The following is a 20,607-nucleotide window of genomic DNA, read 5'->3' on the forward strand; positions in this document are numbered from 1 at the left end:
CTCACACATCGGGGAATCGTTCTTGTCAGTGGCAGGTCAGGAAGACAAGAGGATGATAAATAGGGAACTGAATTCCAGCTGCTATAGTGAAATATTATGCAGCTGCAAAGACCAAAGAAATGCTTTTTACTTGTTCTGTTGAATAGGATGTATTTGGCTCCTGCTGGGAGGTCTGGACCTTATTCCATCTAGCATACACCAGTCGCCATGGTAACTGCCAGCATATTTACATGAAGTCCCTGACAACTTATAGCTGGACCTTCACTTCTTCCCTGCTATGACAACGCATGCATCAGCAGGATCCGGGGGAAGATTGCAAATGATTGAAGTACATCAGCCATCCGCAAACTACTAAAAGCACAGATTGAGGAGCGCAGAGTTCAGTGACTATGGGGGGGGTGGGGGGGATGTACATTGATTTTGTAGCTTGCTGTATCTGTGTGATAACAGACAAATAGATTTCTTCCTGTTACCAGATAATCCCGAGCCGGCTGTTATGTGTCCAGAAACCTGACAAAGGTAAAACATCTGTGCCCATCACCTCCCTGCCTCCTTTGTAGGGCTAATCAACATGGGTGCCGAAAAACGGGCGCCTTTCAAATCCATACCACCAATCTGCATGCAGCTCTACTATAGGCAATGTGCCCATAGACATGGGGGTAGGGGTGTGTGAACTTTATCAGCAGTATTCAGCTGCCTGGAGAAGTTTCTGATGTAAGCTATAGAATTGTGGTGGAAGTGAGAAATCATGTGCAACCAGAATGTCATATTTTTCATGCAATTATTGCCAGCAGCTGAAGCACCCAAAGCTCCCATGAGGCCTGAACATCCACCTGATAGAAACTGGAAAACGTGTGAATAGAGGACCAGGTGGCAGCATTGCAAATCAGAGATACAGATGCTTGATGATGAAAAGCCCAAGAAACGCCAACAGTCCTGGTGGAATGACCTTTGATGGGGAATGGAGAAACACTTTTCTCAAGAGCGTAGGTCCTGGAGGTAAGTCGTTGAATCGACCTGGCAATGGTGGAGCAGGATGTCCTCTACTGAAACCTCCAGATAGAACATAAAAGGAATAGAGGCTGTAGCTGCCAAACAGACAATGACAGACCTAACCACATTCAAACAGTGTCATGTTTGTCATGTTTTTTTAAGGAGGACAGAAGAACAGGAGGACAATGTCCTGACTGAGGTGAAAAGAAGAGACCACCTTAGGTAAAAAGGAAGGTATTGGTCTCAAACCACCTTGTCCAAAACAAGAAAAGGCTCTTTATAAGAAGTTGCTAGACGTGATGGCAAATAGGAAGGCAACCTTACAAGTGAGGTCCTCCAAAGAAATGTCTTTAATTTGTTCAAAGAGGGACATCAGAGGAGCATAGAGAACAAGGCTGAGATCCCAGAAAGGAACTCCAGAAAGGAAAGGTCTTGATTAAGGATTGCAAGGCAAGAGGTTTCTGGAAGAGGATAGATAAGGTATAAACCTTTCCCTTGTGGGTACTCGGGGGGCCACAGTCAAAACCAGACTGAAGAAAGGCCAAAATACGTGTGACAGTATTATATGGGATTTAGCCATCTGACCTTGCACCATGCAACAAAGGCCTTCCATGTGAGATGGTAAATATTGCGGGAGTTGGAGAATACCTGAATCAGAGATACTCCTATCATTTAGGACTTGGGTTTCCATAGCCATGACATTAATGTCAGTGACTGAAGTAGCATGGAACAGGTGCTTTGGGCCAGATAGCCTGGTCTGTTTGCAAGGGGCCAGGGCTCGTCTGCTTGTAGTCTGAATATGTCTGTGTACCATGTTCTCTTGGGCCAGTTTGGTGTAATGAGAATCACCAGGACCCTTTTCTATCTTACGCAGCAGTCGAGTGAAGCTCGTTATCTGGATGGAAGGCATAAACCAGTTGGAGTTGAGTCCAAGGAATCACCACAGCATCTACTGCATAAGCTAGAGGACCCTTGACCTTGGCTACAAACTTGTTCAGCTTATTATTGAACCTGGAGGCCAGGATGTCCACATCAGGTTTTCCCCATGTTTGACTGAGATTCTGAAAGATCTCGGAGTGCAGACACCACTCCCCAGGTCTAGGCATTGGTGGCTTAGGAAGTCTGCTTGCAAATTGTCTACTCCAGGGATGTGGACTGCTGAGAGAGCTAGAATGTAATTTTCCACACAGGCTAGAATCAGAATTGTTTCTCTTATAGGGCAGCTAGACTTCCGGGGCCCCTTTTGATTTAAGTTGTAGCATTGTCTGATTGTACCTTATATGTGTGACCTTGCAGAAGAGAGGTCCAATGATGGATGTAGAGATTTTCTGATGGCTCTCAGTTCCAGAATGTTGGTGGGGAGTTTTGTTTCCTGCGGTGACCATGTCTCTTGGAAAGTCAGGGAGTTGTAAACTCGGCCCTAGCCTGTAAGGCTGGCATCATTACCACATGTGAAGGATGACATGTAAAGCAATGCCTTTCCCAGTTCCAGGACAGGATTGGAGGTCTACCAAGCCAGGGAGATCTTGGTTTGGCTGGACAGAGGCATTGGGGAATCCAAGGATTGGATTTGCTTGTTACACGTCTTAAGTATGTTGGATTGAAGAGGTTGAGGCAAAGGAACTGCCTAGGAGCCACCAAGAGGCCCAGAACCCTTTATGCAGAAGGAAAGTGAGGGGTGTTATGCTAGAAGGTAAAAATAAAGGCAAATAAAACAAGAAAACAAATGTAGCCATCGCATCGAAGATCTGCAATATTTTACATTTTTGTTCTTGTGTTACATACACTTTAACATTTTGTTACGTAGCTAATTGCAGATTCTGGTAATATTAGAAGCCATGTCAGGCTAGCAAAAGGCAACGGAAACAGTGAGTGCTAAAGACTCCATTGGAATTATTATACAGGAAGTCAGCTCTGCCTAGAGCAGTGGTCTCCAACCTGCGGACCCTTGCTTGCCTTTATCCAGCCCTTGGGGCACTAATCCTCCCACTGATACCAATGATGGGGCACTAATCCTCCCACTGACACCAAGGATGGGGCACTATTCCTCCCACTGACACCAATGATGGGGCACTATTCCTCCCACTGATACCAATGATGGGACACTATACCTCCCAATGATGGGGCACTATTCCTCCCACTGACACCAATGATGGGACACTATACCTCCCAATGATGGGACACTATTCCTCCCACTGACACCAATGATGGGACACTATTCCTCCCACTGACACCAATGATGGGACACTATTCCTCCCACTGACACCAATGATGGGGCACTATTCCTCCCACTGTTACCAATGATGGGACACTATTCCTCTCACTGACACCAATGATGGGACACTATTCCTCCCACTGACACCAATGATGGGACACTATTCCTCCCACTGACACCAATGATGGGGCACTATTCCTCCCACTGACACCAATGATGGGACACTATTCCTCCCACTGACACCAATGATGGGACACTATTCCTCCCACTGACACCAATGATGGGACACTATTCCTCCCACTGATACCAATGATGGGGCACTATTCCTCCCACTGACACCAATGATGGGACACTATTCCTCCCACTGATACCAATGATGGGGCACTATTCCTCTCTCTGACACCAATGATGGGACACTATTCCTCCCACTAACACCAATGATGGGACACTATTCCTCTCTCTGACACCAATGATGGGACACTATTCCTCCCACTAACACCAATGATGGGACACTATTCCTCCCACTGACACCAATGATGGGGCACTATTCCTCCCACTGTTACCAATGATGGGACACTATTCCTCTCACTGACACCAATGATGGGACACTATTCCTCCCACTGACACCAATGATGGGGCACTATTCCTCCCACTGACACCAATGATGGGACACTATACCTCCCAATGATGGGGCACTATTCCTCCCACTGACACCAATGATGAGACACTATACCTCCCAATGATGGGACACTATTCCTCCCACTGATACCAATGATGGGACACTATTCCTCCCACTGACACCAATGATGGGGCACTATTCCTCCCACTGACACCAATGATGGGACACTATACCTCCCAATGATGGGGCACTATTCCTCCCACTGACACCAATGATGAGACACTATACCTCCCAATGATGGGACACTATTCCTCCCACTGATACCAATGATGGGGCACTATTCTTCCCACTGACACCAATGATGGGACACTATTCCTCTCACTGACACCAATGATGGGACACTATTCCTCCCACTAACACCAATGATGGGACACTATTCCTCCCACTGACACCAATGATGGGACACTATTCCTCCCACTAACACCAATGATGGGACACTATTCCTCCCACTGACACCAATGATGGGACACTATTCCTCCCACTGACACCAATGATGGGGCACTATTCCTCCCACTGACACCAATGATGGGACACTATACCTCCCAATGATGGGGCACTATTCCTCCCACTGACACCAATGATGGGACACTATTCCTCCCACTGACACCAATGATGGGACACTATTCCTCCCACTGACACCAATGATGGGACACTATACCTCCCAATGATGGGGCACTATTCCTCCCACTGACACCAATGATGGGACACTATACCTCCCAATGATGGGACACTATTCCTCCCAGTGACACCAATGATGGGGCACTATTCCTCCTCCTTAAGATTCATTATTTTGTTTGTATACTTCAGGTTCTTTCTCCAAGACAAGATAGCACTTTGGATTTACAGACACATTTAATGTGCATCAGGTAAATATAAAACTGATTTTACTGTTATGAGGGGTGTAGATTCTGGTGGCGCTCAGTAATTTCCTTAATTCGGCTTTATATCGCTCCTCCGTCTGTAGAACGATTCTGTGGTTGTCACATAAGTGGGGGCATTTCTGTAAGATGTTGCTGCAGTTTCTGCTATTCATGGACAACCCTGTCACCAGGCAGCCTGGAAAACGGACAGGATCATGGCACAAAATTCCACTCAATCATCTACGGAAATCATCTACGGGGGACACACAATCGTCTACGGGGACACACAATCGTCTACGGGGGACACACAATCGTCTACGGGGACACACAATCGTCTACGTGGGACACACAATCGTCTACGGGGGACACACAATCATCTACGGGGGACACACAATCATCTACGGGGGACACACAATCATCTACGGGGACACACAATCGTCTACGGGGGACACACAATCGTCTACGGGGGACACACAATCGTCTACGTGGGACACACAATCGTCTACGGGGACACACAATCGTCTACGTGGGACACACAATCGTCTACGGGGGACACACAATCATCTACGGGGGACACACAATCATCTACGGGGACACACAATCGTCTACGGGGGACACACAATCGTCTACGGGGGACACACAATCGTCTACGTGGGACACACAATCGTCTACGGGGGACACACAATCGTCTACGGGGGACACACAATCGTCTACGGGGGACACACAATCGTCTACGGGGGACACACAATCGTCTACGTGGGACACACAATCGTCTACGGGGGACACACAATCGTCTACGGGGGACACACAATCGTCTACGGGGGACACACAATCGTCTACGGGGGACACACAATCGTCTACGTGGGACACACAATCGTCTACGGGGACACACAATCGTCTACGGGGGACACACAATCATCTACGGGGACACACAATCGTCTACGGGGGACACACAATCGTCTACGGGGGACACACAATCGTCTACGTGGGACACACAATCGTCTACGGGGACACACAATCGTCTACGTGGGACACACAATCGTCTACGGGGGACACACAATCATCTACGGGGGACACACAATCATCTATGGGGGACACACAATCATCTACGGGGGACACACAATCGTCTACGGGGGACACACAATCGACTACGTGGGACACACAATCATCTACGGGGCACACACAATCATCTACGGGGGACACACAATCATCTACGGGGGACACACAATCGTCTACGGGGGACACACAATCATCTACGGGGGACACACAATCGTCTACGTGGGACACACAATCGTCTACGGGGGACACACAATCGTCTACGGGGGACACACAATCGTCTACGTGGGACACACAATCGTCTACGGGGACACACAATCGTCTACGGGGACACACAATCGTCTACGTGGGACACACAATCGTCTACGTGGGACACACAATCATCTATGGGGGACACACAATCATCTACGGGGGACACACAATCGTCTACGTGGGACACACAATCGTCTACGGGGGACACACAATCGACTACGTGGGACACACAATCATCTACGGGGCACACACAATCATCTACGGGGGACACACAATCATCTACGGGGGACACACAATCATCTACGGGGCACACACAATCATCTACGGGGACACACAATCATCTACGTGGGACACACAATCATCTACGGGGACACACAATCATCTACGGGGGACACACAATCATCTACGGGGGACACACAATCATCTACGGGGGACACACAATGATATCAGTCATCATCTCCTTGTTCTGATCTCGGTCATCGTCTCCTTGTTCTGATCTCAGTCATCTCCTTGTTCTGATCTCAGTCATCGTCTCCTTGTTCTGATCTCAGTCATCATCTCCTTGTTCTGATCTCGGTCATCGTCTCCTTGTTCTGATCTCAGTCATCGTCTCCTTGTTCTGATCTCAGTCATCGTCTCCTTGTTCTGATCTCAGTCATCGTCTCCTTGTTCTGATCTCGGTCATCGTCTCCTTGTTCTGATCTCAGTCATCTCCTTGTTCTGATCTCGGTCATCGTCTCCTTGTTCTGATCTCGGTCATCGTCTCCTTGTTCTGATCTCAGTCATCGTCTCCTTGTTCTGATCTCGGTCATCTCTTTGTTCTGATCTCGGTCATCGTCTCCTTGTTCTGATCATCGTCTCCTTGTTCTGATCTCGGTCATCATCTCCTTGTTCTGATCTCGGTCATCGTCTCCTTGTTCTGATCTCAGTCATCGTCTCCTTGTTCTGATCTCAGTCATCTCTTTGTTCTGATCTCAGTCATCGTCTCCTTGTTCTGATCTCGGTCATCGTCTCCTTGTTCTGATCTCGGTCATCGTCTCCTTGTTCTGATCTCGGTCATCGTCTCCTTGTTCTGATCTCGGTCATCGTCTCCTTGTTCTGATCTCGGTCATCGTCTCCTTGTTCTGATCTCGGTCATCATCTCCTTGTTCCGATCTCGGTCATCATCTCCTAGTTCTGATCTCGGTCATCGTCTCCTTGTTCTGATCTCGGTCATCGTCTCCTTGTTCTGATCTCGGTCATCGTCTCCTTGTTCTGATCTCGGTCATCTCTTTGTTCTGATCTCGGTCATCGTCTCCTTGTTCTGATCTCGGTCATCGTCTCCTTGTTCTGATCTCAGTCATCATCTCCTTGTTCTGATCTCGGTCATCGTCTCCTTGTTCTGATCTCGGTCATCGTCTCCTTGTTCTGATCTCAGTCATCATCTCCTTGTTCTGATCTCGGTCATCATCTCCTTGTTCTGATCTCAGTCATCTCTTTGTTCTGATCTCGGTCATCGTCTCCTTGTTCTGATCTCGGTCATCGTCTCCTTGTTCTGATCTCGGTCATCGTCTCCTTGTTCTGATCTCAGTCATCTCTTTGTTCTGATCTCGGTCCTCGTCTCCTTGTTCTGATCTCGGTCATCGTCTCCTTGTTCTGATCTCGGTCATCGTCTCCTTGTTCTGATCTCGGTCATCGTCTCCTTGTTCTGATCTCGGTCATCGTCTCCTTGTTCTGATCATCGTCTCCTTGTTCTGATCTCGGTCATCGTCTCCTTGTTCTGATCTCAGTCATCGTCTCCTTGTTCTGAACTCAGTCATCTCTTTGTTCTGATCTCAGTCATCGTCTCCTTGTTCTGATCTCGGTCATCGTCTCCTTGTTCTGATCTCGGTCATCGTCTCCTTGTTCTGATCTCGGTCATCGTCTCCTTGTTCTGATCTCGGTCATCGTCTCCTTGTTCCGATCTCGGTCATCGTCTCCTAGTTCTGATCTCGGTCATCGTCTCCTTGTTCTGATCTCGGTCATCGTCTCCTAGTTCTGATCTCGGTCATCGTCTCCTTGTTCTGATCTCGGTCATCGTCTCCTTGTTCTGATCTCGGTCATCGTCCCCTTGTTCTGATCTCGGTCATCGTCTCCTTGTTCTGATCTCAGTCATCGTCTCCTTGTTCTGATCTCAGTCATCTCCTTGTTCTGATCTCGGTCATCATCTCCTTGTTCTGATCTCAGTCATCATCTCCTTGTTCTGATCTCAGTCATCGTCTCCTTGTTCTGATCTCAGTCGTCGTCTCCTTGTTCTGATCTCGGTCATCGTCTCCTTGTTCTGATCTCGGTCATCATCTCCTTGTTCTGATCTCGGTCATCGTCTCCTTGTTCTGATCTCGGTCATCGTCTCCTTGTTCTGATCTCGGTCATCGTCTCCTTGTTCTGATCTCGGTCATCGTCTCCTTGTTCTGATCTCGGTCATCGTCTCCTTGTTCTGATCTCAGTCATCGTCTCCTTGTTCTGATCTCAGTCATCTCTTTGTTCTGATCTGTCATCGTCTCCTTGTTCTGATCTCGGTCATCGTCTCCTTGTTCTGATCTCAGTCATCGTCTCCTTGTTCTGATCTCGGTCATCGTCTCCTTGTTCTGATCTCAGTCATCATCTCCTTGTTCTGATCTCAGTCATCATCTCCTTGTTCTGATCTCAGTCATCTCTTTGTTCTGATCTCAGTCATCGTCTCCTTGTTCTGATCTCAGTCATCGTCTCCTTGTTCTGATCTCAGTCATCGTCTCCTTGTTCTGATCTCGGTCATCGTCTCTTTGTTCTGATCTCAGTCATCTCCTTGTTCTGATCTCGGTCATCGTCTCCTTGTTCTGATCTCAGTCATCATCTCTTTGTTCTGATCTCGGTCATCGTCTCCTTGTTCTGATCTCAGTCATCTCTTTGTTCTGATCTCAGTCATCGTCTCCTTGTTCTGATCTCAGTCATCGTCTCCTTGTTCTGATCTCAGTCATCGTCTCCTTGTTCTAATCTCAGTAGTCATCGGCGTATTACCTGAACACCTCAGCCGGGCCTGTGAGATATGAGATCTGAGAACGCTGCTGATCTCCTCGCTGATGATTTCCGCACATAAAGACATCGGATCTGAAGAGGTTAAATATTTAGAAAAAAACAGCATTTTATTGGTCCTTTAATTTCATGGTTATAATGAAGTTTTGTTGTTATAAATAAAGTTTTGTTGTTATAAATGAGATCTAAACTATGAAGAGAACCTTCATATCATCTTAAGAATGACGCAGAATCTAAGATTCCACTTCATGACTTTTCAATGGAGGATCTTCAGACTAAACATTATTTACTTTCATGTATTCCGTATATTATGATAAGAAATGTTTAGGCCTCAGTATTGCCCCTCCCCCTTTACTTACCTGAGCTCTTATTCGATCCATTGCTGTGCCCATCTGCAGCTCTTCTCTCCGATCACTTCCAGGTCTCATTGGCTTTACTGGGGCATCAAATGCCATTGGCTCCCAGTGCTGTCATTCAAAGCCAATGATGAAGGAGTGGGGGGGTGGGACCCATTCTCCCTTTGTGTCAATGGATATTGCAGCGGGGCTCAGGAGCGAGCACACAAGAGTGCCCCCATGGAAAGCTTCCTGTGGGGGGTGCTGAACAGAGAAGAGGAGCCAGGAGCGCCGGCGGGGGATCCGAGAAGAGGGGGATCCGAGAAGAGGGGGATCTGAGAAGAGGAGGACCCGAAAAGAGGGGAACCCGAGAAGAGGAGGATCCGAGAAGAGGGGGACCCGAGAAGAGGAGGATCTGAGAAGAGGGTGACCTGAGAAGAGGGTGACCTGAGAAGAGGAGGATCCGAGAAGAGGGGGATCCGAGAAGAGGGGAATCCGAGAAGAGGGGGACCCGAGAAGAGGAGGACCCGAGAAGAGGGGGACCCGAGAAGAGGAGGATCCGAGAAGAGGGGGACCCGAGAAGAGGGAGACAGGAGAAGAGGAGGATCCGAGAAGAGGGGGACCCGAGAAGAGGAGGATCCGAGAAGAGGAGGATCCGAGAAGAGGGGGACCGGAGAAGAGGAGGATCCGAGAAGAGGAGGACCCGAGAAGAGGGGGATCCGAAAAGAGGGGGACCCGAAAAGAGGGGGATCCGAGAAGAGGGGGACCCGAGAAGAGGAGGATCCGAGAAGAGGGGGATCCGAGAAGAGGGGGACCCGAGAAGAGGAGGATCCGAGAAGAGGGGGACCTGAAAAGAGGGGGATCCGAGAAGAGGGGGATCCGAGAAGAGGAGGATCCGAAAAGAGGGGGACCCGAAAAGAGGGGGACCCGAGAAGAGGAGGATCTGAGAAGAGGGTGACCTGAGAAGAGGAGGATCTGAGAAGAGGGGGATCCGAGAAGAGGGGAATCCGAGAAGAGGGGGACCCGAGAAGAGGGGGACCCGAAAAGAGGAGGATCCGAGAAGAGGGGGACCCGAGAAGAGGAGGATCCGAGAAGAGGGGGACCTGAAAAGAGGAGGATCCGAGAAGAGGGGGATCCGAGAAGAGGTGGACCCGAAAAGAGGGGGATGCGAGAAGAGGGGGACCCGAGAAGAGGAGGATCTGAGAAGAGGGTGACCTGAGAAGAGGGTGACCTGAGAAGAGGAGGATCCGAGAAGAGGGGGATCCGAGAAGAGGGGAATCCGAGAAGAGGGGGACCCGAGAAGAGGAGGACCCGAGAAGAGGGGGACCCGAGAAGAGGAGGATCCGAGAAGAGGGGGACCCGAGAAGAGGAGGACCCGAGAAGAGGGGGACCCGAGAAGAGAAGGATCCGAGAAGAGGGGGACCCGAGAAGAGGAGGATCCGAGAAGAGGGGGACCCGAGAAGAGGAGGATCTGAGAAGAGGGGGACCCGAGAAGAGGAGGATCCGAGAAGAGGGGGACCGGAGAAGAGGAGGATCCGAGAAGAGGGGGGCCCGAAAAGAGGGGGATCCGAAAAGAGGGGGACCGGAGAAGAGGAGGATCCGAGAAGGGGGGGATACGAGAAGGGGGGGACCCGAGAAGAGGAGGATCCGAGAAGAGGGGGACCTGAAAAGAGGGGGATCCGAGAAGAGGGGGATCCGAGAAGAGGGGAATCCGAGAAGAGGGGGACCCGAGAAGAGGGGGACCCGAAAAGAGGAGGATCCGAGAAGAGGGGGACCCGAGAAGAGGAGGATCCGAGAAGAGGGGGACCTGAAAAGAGGGGGATCCGAGAAGAGGGGGATCCGAGAAGAGGGGAATCCGAGAAGAGGGGGACCCGAGAAGAGGGGGAGTTTTCTGCTACCTCCCCCACCCACATTCTTACTGGCCCATCACTGCTCAGCGGCCAATAGGAAGGTGAAGGGGCAGCGAGGGGTATCAGTAAGTGTTGTAGGTTTTGCCTGATGTTCAGGTATAAAAGGACACTGGAGGTGGGGGGAGGGGATAATCTTTGGTAGGAATGGCTGCAGCTTAGCTTCCTGAAATACACCGATCAGCCATAACATTATGACCGGTAAAGGGAATATCTGGTTACAATGGCATCTGAAAATTGGTGGGATATATTAGGCAGCAAGTGAACATGTTGTCCATGAAGTTGATGTGGTGAAAGCAGAAAAAATGGGTATCAGTTGTTGTTTTTGGGGCTGTGAAGCCCATGGTGACCCGAGTCCATAGCCAAAAACTTCTACAAGGGTCACATGAACCTCAGGAGTGGAGTACGGAGGAATGGAAGGAGGTGGTCTGATGAATGACGTTTTCTTGTACATCATGTGGGTGGCCGGGGAAGAGATGCCCCGGGGTCCTGCCATTGAATGGTACTTGGGGATCCTGCCATTGGATGGTACTTGGGGGTCCTGCCATTGGATGGTACTTGGGGCTCCTGCCATTGGATGGTACTTGGGGCTCCTGCCATTGGATGGTACTTGGGGGTCCTGCCATTGGATGGTACTTGGGGGTCCTGCCATTGGATGGTACTTGGGGCTCCTGCCATTGGATGGTACTTGGGGCTCCTGCCATTGGATGGTACTTGGGGCTCCTGCCATTGAATGGTACTTGGGGGTGCTGCCATTGGATGGTACTTGGGGGTCCTGCCATTGGATGGTACTTGGAGCTCCTGCCATTGGATGGTACTTGGGGGTCCTGCCATTGGATGGTACTTGGGGGTCCTGCCATTGGATGGTACTTGGGGGTGCTGCCATTGGATGGTACTTGGGGGTCCTGCCATTGGATGGTACTTGGGGGTCCTGCCATTGGATGGTACTTGGGGGTCCTGCCATTGGATGGTACTTGGGGGTGCTGCCATTGGATGGTACTTGGGGGTCCTGCCATTGGATGGTACTTGGGGGTCCTGCCATTGGATGGTACTTGGGGGTCCTGCCATTGGATGGTACTTGGGGGTCCTGCCATTGGATGGTACTTGGGGGTCCTGCCATTGGATGGTACTTGGGGGTGCTGCCATTGGATGGTACTTGGGGGTCCTGCCATTGGATGGTACTTGGGGGTCCTGCCATTGGATGGTACTTGGGGGTCCTGCCATTGGATGGTACTTGGGGGTGCTGCCATTGGATGGTACTTGGGGGTCCTGCCATTGGATGGTACTTGGGGCTCCTGCCATTGGATGGTACTTGGGGGTCCTGCCATTGGATGGTACTTGGGGGTCCTCCCATTGGATGGTACTTGGGGGTCCACACCTCAATGGCTCAGGGCTGCTCTATACTCAATATTAGTTGGGTGGTCATAATGTTATGGCTGATCGGTGTCAGCTGTCATTTATCTGGAAACGATCGGTATAAATGGCTGCTGAAGGTTTATGTCGGTACCTCCAGATGTCTGAACTTCATACTGACAACATCCAAGTATTAGGGAGACGGATTACATACAACTGACGCTCTGCAATCTCTAATATTATGAAACATCCACAATGCTGGAGACAAGGACATCATTTCCCAGGTTGTAGGTCACAGGAGGGAACTCCATTTCCTTATATGAAGAGGAAAGAAGAGGAACGTTTATTTCCTGGAATTGCAGGATTTGATCATTGGTTACATTCGTCCTACCGATCGATGTAAACTGGGACTTCTAATGATACGAAAAGGAAACCATCATCTTTATATTTCCATCTGATTATAACCTCCATATTCACCCGTATTCATTCTTCTTCTGATTGAAGGGGATTCTCCAGCCGCGTTGCTCCTATAAAAGACCCGGCAGAGATATTGTTAGAGACGATTATTCTAATCATCACATCCGATGACAATTCCTCACATCACCTCCTTTCTTTATATCTCTGCAATTCTTCCTTTTGTAGCTTTTTATAGGATTTTCACAAGACAAACGTCTCCAATCTCAGGTGCTGAATACAAAGTACCGATTGTATTCCATTATAGAACATTCACACTCACCGCCATTCATATAATCACAGTATACATAGAAATACATCGAGGAGCCAGTCCTCCTGTATACAGATATATACAACATCAGACAAAAGTAAGTACACCCCTCAGTGACATTTGTGTAAATCTTTTCTTCTATCTTTTCATGTGACAACACTGAAGAAATGACACTTGTCTACAATGTAAAGTAGTGAGTGTACAGCTTGTATAACAGTTATACAATGTTATACTCCGCATTGTGGTCCCGACACTCTACTCCGCATTGTGATCCCGACACTCTACTCCGCATTGTGATCCCGACACTCTACTCCGCGTTGTGATCCCGACACTCTACTCCGCATTGTGATCCCGACACTCTACTCCGCATTGTGATCCCGACACTCTACTCCGCATTGTGATCCCGACACTCTACTCCGCATTGTGATCCCGACACTCTACTCCGCATTGTGATCCCGACACTCTACTCCGCATTGTGATCCCGACACTCTACTCCGCATTGTGATCCCGACACTCTACTCCGCATTGTGATCCCGACACTCTACTCCGCATTGTGGTCCCGGCACTCTACTCCGCGTTGTGATCCCGACACTCTACTCCGCATTGTGATCCCGACACTCTACTCTACATTGTGATCCCGACACGCTACTCTGCATTGTGATCCCGACACTCTACTCCGCATTGTGATCCCGACACTCTACTCCGCATTGTGATCCTGACACTCTACTCTACATTGTGATCCCGACACGCTACTCTGCATTGTGATCCCGACACTCTACTCCGCATTGTGATCCCGACACTCTACTCCGCATTGTGATCCCGATACTCTACTCCGCATTGTGATCCCGACACTCTACTCCGCATTGTGATCCCGACACTCTACTCCGCATTGTGATCCTGACACTCTACTCTACATTGTGATCCCGACACGCTACTCTGCATTGTGATCCCGACACTCTACTCCGCATTGTGATCCCGACACTCTACTCCGCATTGTGATCCCGACACTCTACTCCGCATTGTGATCCCGACACTCTACATTGTGATCCCGACACTCTACTCCGCATTGTGGTCCCGACACTCTACTCCGCATTGTGATCCCGACACTCTACTCCGCATTGTGATCCCGACACTCTACATTGTGATCCTGACACTCTACTCCGCATTGTGGTCCCGACACTCTACTCCGCATTGTGATCCCGACACTCTACTCCGCATTGTGGTCCCGACACTATACTCCGCATTGTGATCCCGACACTCTACTCCGCATTGTGATCCCGACACTCTACTCCGCATTGTGGTCCCGACACTCTACTCCGCATTGTGATCCCGACACTCTACTCCGCGTTGTGATCCGACACTCTACTCCGCATTGTGATCCCGACACTCTACTCCGCGTTGTGATCCCGGCACTCTACTCCGCGTTGTGATCCCGACACTCTACTCTGCGTTGTGATCCCGACACTCTACTCTGCGTTGTGATCCCGACACTCTACTCCGCGTTGTGATCCCGACACTCTACTCCGCATTGTGATCCCGACACTCTACTCCGCATTGTGATCCCGACACTCTACATTGTGATCCCGACACTCTACATTGTGATCCCGACACTCTACTCCGCATTGTGATCCCGACACTCTACATTGTGATCCCGACACTCTACATTGTGGTCCCGACACTCTACATTGTGATCCCGACACTCTACATTGTGATCCCGACACTCTACTCCGCATTGTGATCCCGACACTCTACATTGTGATCCCGACACTCTACATTGTGATCCCGACACTCTACTCCGCATTGTGATCCCGACACTCTACTCCGCATTGTGATCCTGACACTCTACTCTACATTGTGATCCCGACACTCTACTCCGCATTGTGATCCCGACACTCTACTCCGCATTGTGATCCTGACACTCTACTCTACATTGTGATCCCGACACTCTACATTGTGATCCCGACACTCTACTCCGCATTGTGATCCCGACACTCTACTCCGCATTGTGATCCTGACACTCTACTCCGCATTGTGATCCCGACACTCTACTCCGCATTGTGATCCCGACACTCTACTCCGCGTTGTGGTCCCGACACTCTACTCTGCATTGTGATCCCGACACTCTACTCCGCATTGTGATCCCGACACTCTACTCCGCATTGTGATCCCGACACTCTACTCCGCATTGTGATCCCGACACTCTACTCCGCATTGTGATCCCGACACTCTACTCTGCATTGTGATCCTGACACTCTACTCTGCATTGTGATCCCGACACTCTACTCCGCATTGTGATCCCGACACTCTACTCCGCATTGTGATCCCGACACTCTACTCCGCATTGTGATCCCGACACTCTACTCCGCATTGTGATCCCGACACTCTACTCCGCATTGTGATCCCGACACTCTACTCCGCATTGTGATCCCGACACTCTACTCCGCATTGTGATCCCGACACTCTACTCCGCATTGTGATCCCGACACTCTACTCCGCATTGTGATCCCGACACTCTACTCCGCATTGTGATCCCGACACTCTACTCCGCATTGTGATCCCGACACTCTACTCCGCATTGTGATCCCGACACTCTACTCCGCATTGTGATCCCGACACTCTACTCCGCATTGTGATCCCGACACTCTACTCCGCATTGTGATCCCGACACTCTACTCCGCATTGTGATCCCGACACTCTACTCCGCATTGTGATCCTGACACTCTACTCTACATTGTGATCCCGACACGCTACTCTGCATTGTGATCCCGACACTCTACTCCGCATTGTGATCCCGACACTCTACTCCGCGTTGTGATCCCGACACTCTACTCTGCGTTGTGATCCCGACACTCTACTCCGCGTTGTGATCCCGACACTCTACTCCGCATTGCGATCCCGACACTCTACTCCGCATTGTGATCCCGACACTCTACTCCGCATTGTGATCCTGACACTCTACTCTACATTGTGATCCCGACACGCTACTCTGCATTGTGATCCCGACACTCTACTCCGCATTGTGATCCTGACACTCTACTCTACATTGTGATCCCGACACGCTACTCTGCATTGTGATCCCGACACTCTACTCCGCATTGTGATCCTGACACTCTACTCTACATTGTGATCCTGACACTCTACTCCGCATTGTGATCCCGACACTCTACTCCGCATTGTGATCCCGACACTCTACTCCGCATTGTGATCCCGACACTCTACATTGTGATCCCGACACTCTACTCCGCATTGTGATCCCGACACTCTACTCCGCATTGTGATCCCGACACTCTACTCCGCATTGTGATCCCGACACTCTACTCCGCATTGTGATCCGGACACTCTACATTGTGATCCGGACACTCTACTCCGCATTGTGATCCGGACACTCTACTCCGCATTGTGATCCGGACACTCTACATTGTGGTCCCGGCACTCTACTCCGCATTGTGATCCCGACACTCTACTCCGCATTGTGATCCGGACACTCTACATTGTGGTCCCGGCACTCTACTCCGCATTGTGATCCCGACACTCTACTCCGCATTGTGGTCCCGACACTCTACTCCGCATTGTGATCCCGACACTCTACTCCGCATTGTGGTCCCGACACTCTACTCCGCGTTGTGATCCCGACACTCTACTCCGCGTTGTGATCCCGACACTCTACTCCGCGTTGTGATCCCGGCACTCTACTCCGCGTTGTGATCCCGACACTCTACTCCGCGTTGTGATCCCGACACTCTACTCTGCGTTGTGATCCCGACACTCTACTCCGCATTGTGATCCCGACACTCTACTCCGCATTGTGATCCCGACACTCTACATTGTGATCCCGACACTCTACATTGTGATCCCGACACTCTACATTGTGATCCGGACACTCTACATTGTGGTCCCGACACTCTACATTGTGATCCCGACACTCTACTCTACATTGTGATTCCGACACTCTACATTGTGATCCCGACACTCTACTCTACATTGTGATTCCGACACTCTACATTGTGATCCCGACACTCTACATTGTGGTCCCGACACTCTACATTGTGATCCGGACACTCTACATTGTGGTCCCGACACTCTACATTGTGATCCCGACACTCTACTCTACATTGTGATTCCGACACTCTACATTGTGATCCCGACACTCTACTCTACATTGTGATTCCGACACTCTACATTGTGATCCCGACACTCTACATTGTGATCCCGACACTCTACATTGTGATCCCGACACTCTACTCTACATTGTGATCCCGACACTCTACATTGTGATCCCGACACTCTACTCTACATTGTGATCCCGACACTCTACATTGTGATCCCGACACTCTACTCTACATTGTGATCCCGACACTCTACATTGTGATCCCGACACTCTACATTGTGGTCCCGACACTCTACATTGTGATCCCGACACTCTACTCTACATTGTGGTCCCGACACTCTACATTGTGGTCCCGACACTCTACATTGTGGTCCCGACACTCTACATTGTGATCCCGACACTCTACATTGTGATCCCGACACTCTACATTGTGATCCCGACACTCTACATTGTGATCCCGACACTCTACATTGTGATCCCGACACTCTACTCTACATTGTGGTCCCGACACTCTACATTGTGGTCCCGACACTCTACATTGTGGTCCCGACACTCTACATTGTGATCCCGACACTCTACATTGTGATCCCGACACTCTACATTGTGATCCCGACACTCTACATTGTGATCCCGACACTCTACATTGTGGTCCCGACACTCTACATTGTGATCCCGACACTCTACTCTACATTGTGGTCCCGACACTCTACATTGTGATCCCGACACTCTACATTGTGATCCCGACACTCTACATTGTGATCCCGACACTCTACATTGTGATCCCGACACTCTACTCTACATTGTGATCCCGACACTCTACATTGTGGTCCCGACACTCTACATTGTGGTCCCGACACTCTACATTGTGATCCCGACACTCTACTCTACATTGTGATCCCGACACTCTACATTGTGATCCCGACACTCTACATTGTGGTCCCGACACTCTACATTGTGATCCCGACACTCTACATTGTGATCCCGACACTCTACATTGTGGTCCCGACACTCTACATTGTGATTCCGACACTCTACATTGTGGTCCCGACACTCTACATTGTGATCCCGACACTCTACATTGTGGTCCCGACACTCTACTCTACATTGTGATCCCGACACTCTACATTGTGATCCCGACACTCTACTCCGCATTGTGATCCCGACACTCTACATTGTGGTCCCGACACTCTACATTGTGGTCCCGACACTCTACATTGTGGTCCCGACACTCTACTCTACATTGTGATCCCGACACTCTACATTGTGATCCCGACACTCTACATTGTGGTCCCGACACTCTACTCTACATTGTGATCCCGACACTCTACATTGTGATCCCGACACTCTACTCCGCATTGTGATCCCGACACTCTACATTGTGATTCCGACACTCTACATTGTGATCCCGACACTCTACATTGTGATCCCGACACTCTACTCTACATTGTGATCCCGACACTCTACATTGTGATCCCGACACTCTACTCCGCATTGTGATCCCGACACTCTACATTGTGGTCCCGACACTCTACATTGTGGTCCCGACACTCTACATTGTGATCCCGACACTCTACTCTACATTGTGGTTGGCTCCATAGATTTAGACCTTAAATAATATCAGAGCGCCGGGAACGTATGGGTGGCAGGTAAACTGTCGGGAAAGCCAATATTCTGTAGCTGTGTTCTATCTATGGCAGGTAAGTTACCTTCCTCCCCAAACTCTACTGCAAAATGTTTTGTGGAGTTCTTCTTTAACAAGCAGCACTTTATACCTTGAATTAGAAGGAGAATGCCTGCGAGGATTGGTCTGCTTTCCTTCCTCTACAAGCTCGGTGTATGGCTGGAGGTCGGTCATGTGATGTTCGGCGGTCTGGGTGGCTGCGTGTTTGGAAGACGGATTCTTTCTGAAGGAGTCAGACTTGTAGCTCCTATCTCTGCACATCGGGCCTGTGTGTGATTCCTGTACAGCCCAATGCCTGTCACTTCTATTACAGGAGGCCGATGGTGGAACCGCCGCGATGTCTGGGGGGACGCCGAGACTTGCTTTATCCTAGATATGAATCATTTATAGATGACATAATCAAATACTACAACACAGCAAAGCAACTAGAATACATACAGTGTACACAGGCGTGTATATAGTGTGTGTATATATATATATATATATAATATTCTGTGTGTATATATATATAATATTCTGTGTGTATATATATATAATATTCTGTGTGTATATATATATAATATTCTGTGTGTGTATATATAATATTCTGTGTGTATATATATATAATATTCTGTGTGTGTGTATATATATATATATATATATATATATATATATATATATATATATATATATATATGGTGTGTGTACAGCCGGGGCCAAAAGTCTTGAGAATGACACAAATATGAATTGTCACAATTTTCATCTACTCCAGAATGTTATGAAAAGCGATCAGATGAAGTCCCTCTTTTCACCAGTGCAGGGGGGGGGGGGGGGTAATTGGGGCATCACCACTGCAGGGGGAGGTGGGGGATGGTGGCACAACCAGTGCAGAGGGGGGGGATGGCGGCACCACCAGTGCAGAGAGAGGGGGGGATGGCGGCACCACCAGTGCAGATGGGGGTGGGGGGGGGTAATTGGGGCACCACCATTTCAGAGGGAGGTGGGGGATGGGGGCACCACCAGTGCAGAGAGGGGGGGGATGGGGGCACCACCAGTGCAGAGGGAGGTGGGGGGATGGCGGCACCACCAGTGCAGATGGGGGTGGGGGTGGGGGTAATTGGGGCACCACCATTTCAGAGGGAGGTGGAGAATGGGGGCACCACCAGTGCAGAGGGAGGTGGGGGATGGGGGCACCACCAGTGCAGAGAGGGGGGGGATGGGGGCACCACCAGTGCAGAGGGAGGTGGGGGGATGGGGGCACCACCAGTGCAGATGGGGGTGGGGGGGTAATTGGGGCACCACCATTTCAGAGGGAGGTGGGGAATGGGGGCACCACCAGTGCAGAGGGAGGTGGGGGATGGGGTCACCACCAGTGCAGAGTTTGCTGAGGAATGGTGGCAGGCAGGTGTGAGGACATCGGCACACAGTGAGGAGA

The 20,607-nt window shown here is 49.9% G+C and overlaps 1 protein-coding gene across 1 annotated transcript in view; it reads right to left on the bottom strand.

Annotated features, from left to right (window-relative positions):
* Window positions 1-20,607, bottom strand: part of TERB1 (telomere repeat binding bouquet formation protein 1) — a 116,677-nt gene that overhangs the window by 13,011 nt on the left and 83,059 nt on the right. Inside the window, exons 13-16 of the mRNA XM_073605981.1 lie at window positions 19,285-19,459; window positions 13,158-13,207; window positions 9,071-9,160; window positions 4,776-4,943 (exon numbers count right to left, since the gene is read on the bottom strand). Of these exons, the coding sequence (XP_073462082.1) occupies window positions 4,776-4,943; window positions 9,071-9,160; window positions 13,158-13,207; window positions 19,285-19,459 (483 nt within the window). The remainder of the gene's footprint in view (window positions 1-4,775; window positions 4,944-9,070; window positions 9,161-13,157; window positions 13,208-19,284; window positions 19,460-20,607) is intronic.

This window comes from Aquarana catesbeiana, linkage group LG11 (genome assembly GCF_042186555.1).
Source record: "Aquarana catesbeiana isolate 2022-GZ linkage group LG11, ASM4218655v1, whole genome shotgun sequence".
Taxonomy (NCBI): domain Eukaryota; kingdom Metazoa; phylum Chordata; class Amphibia; order Anura; family Ranidae; genus Aquarana; species Aquarana catesbeiana.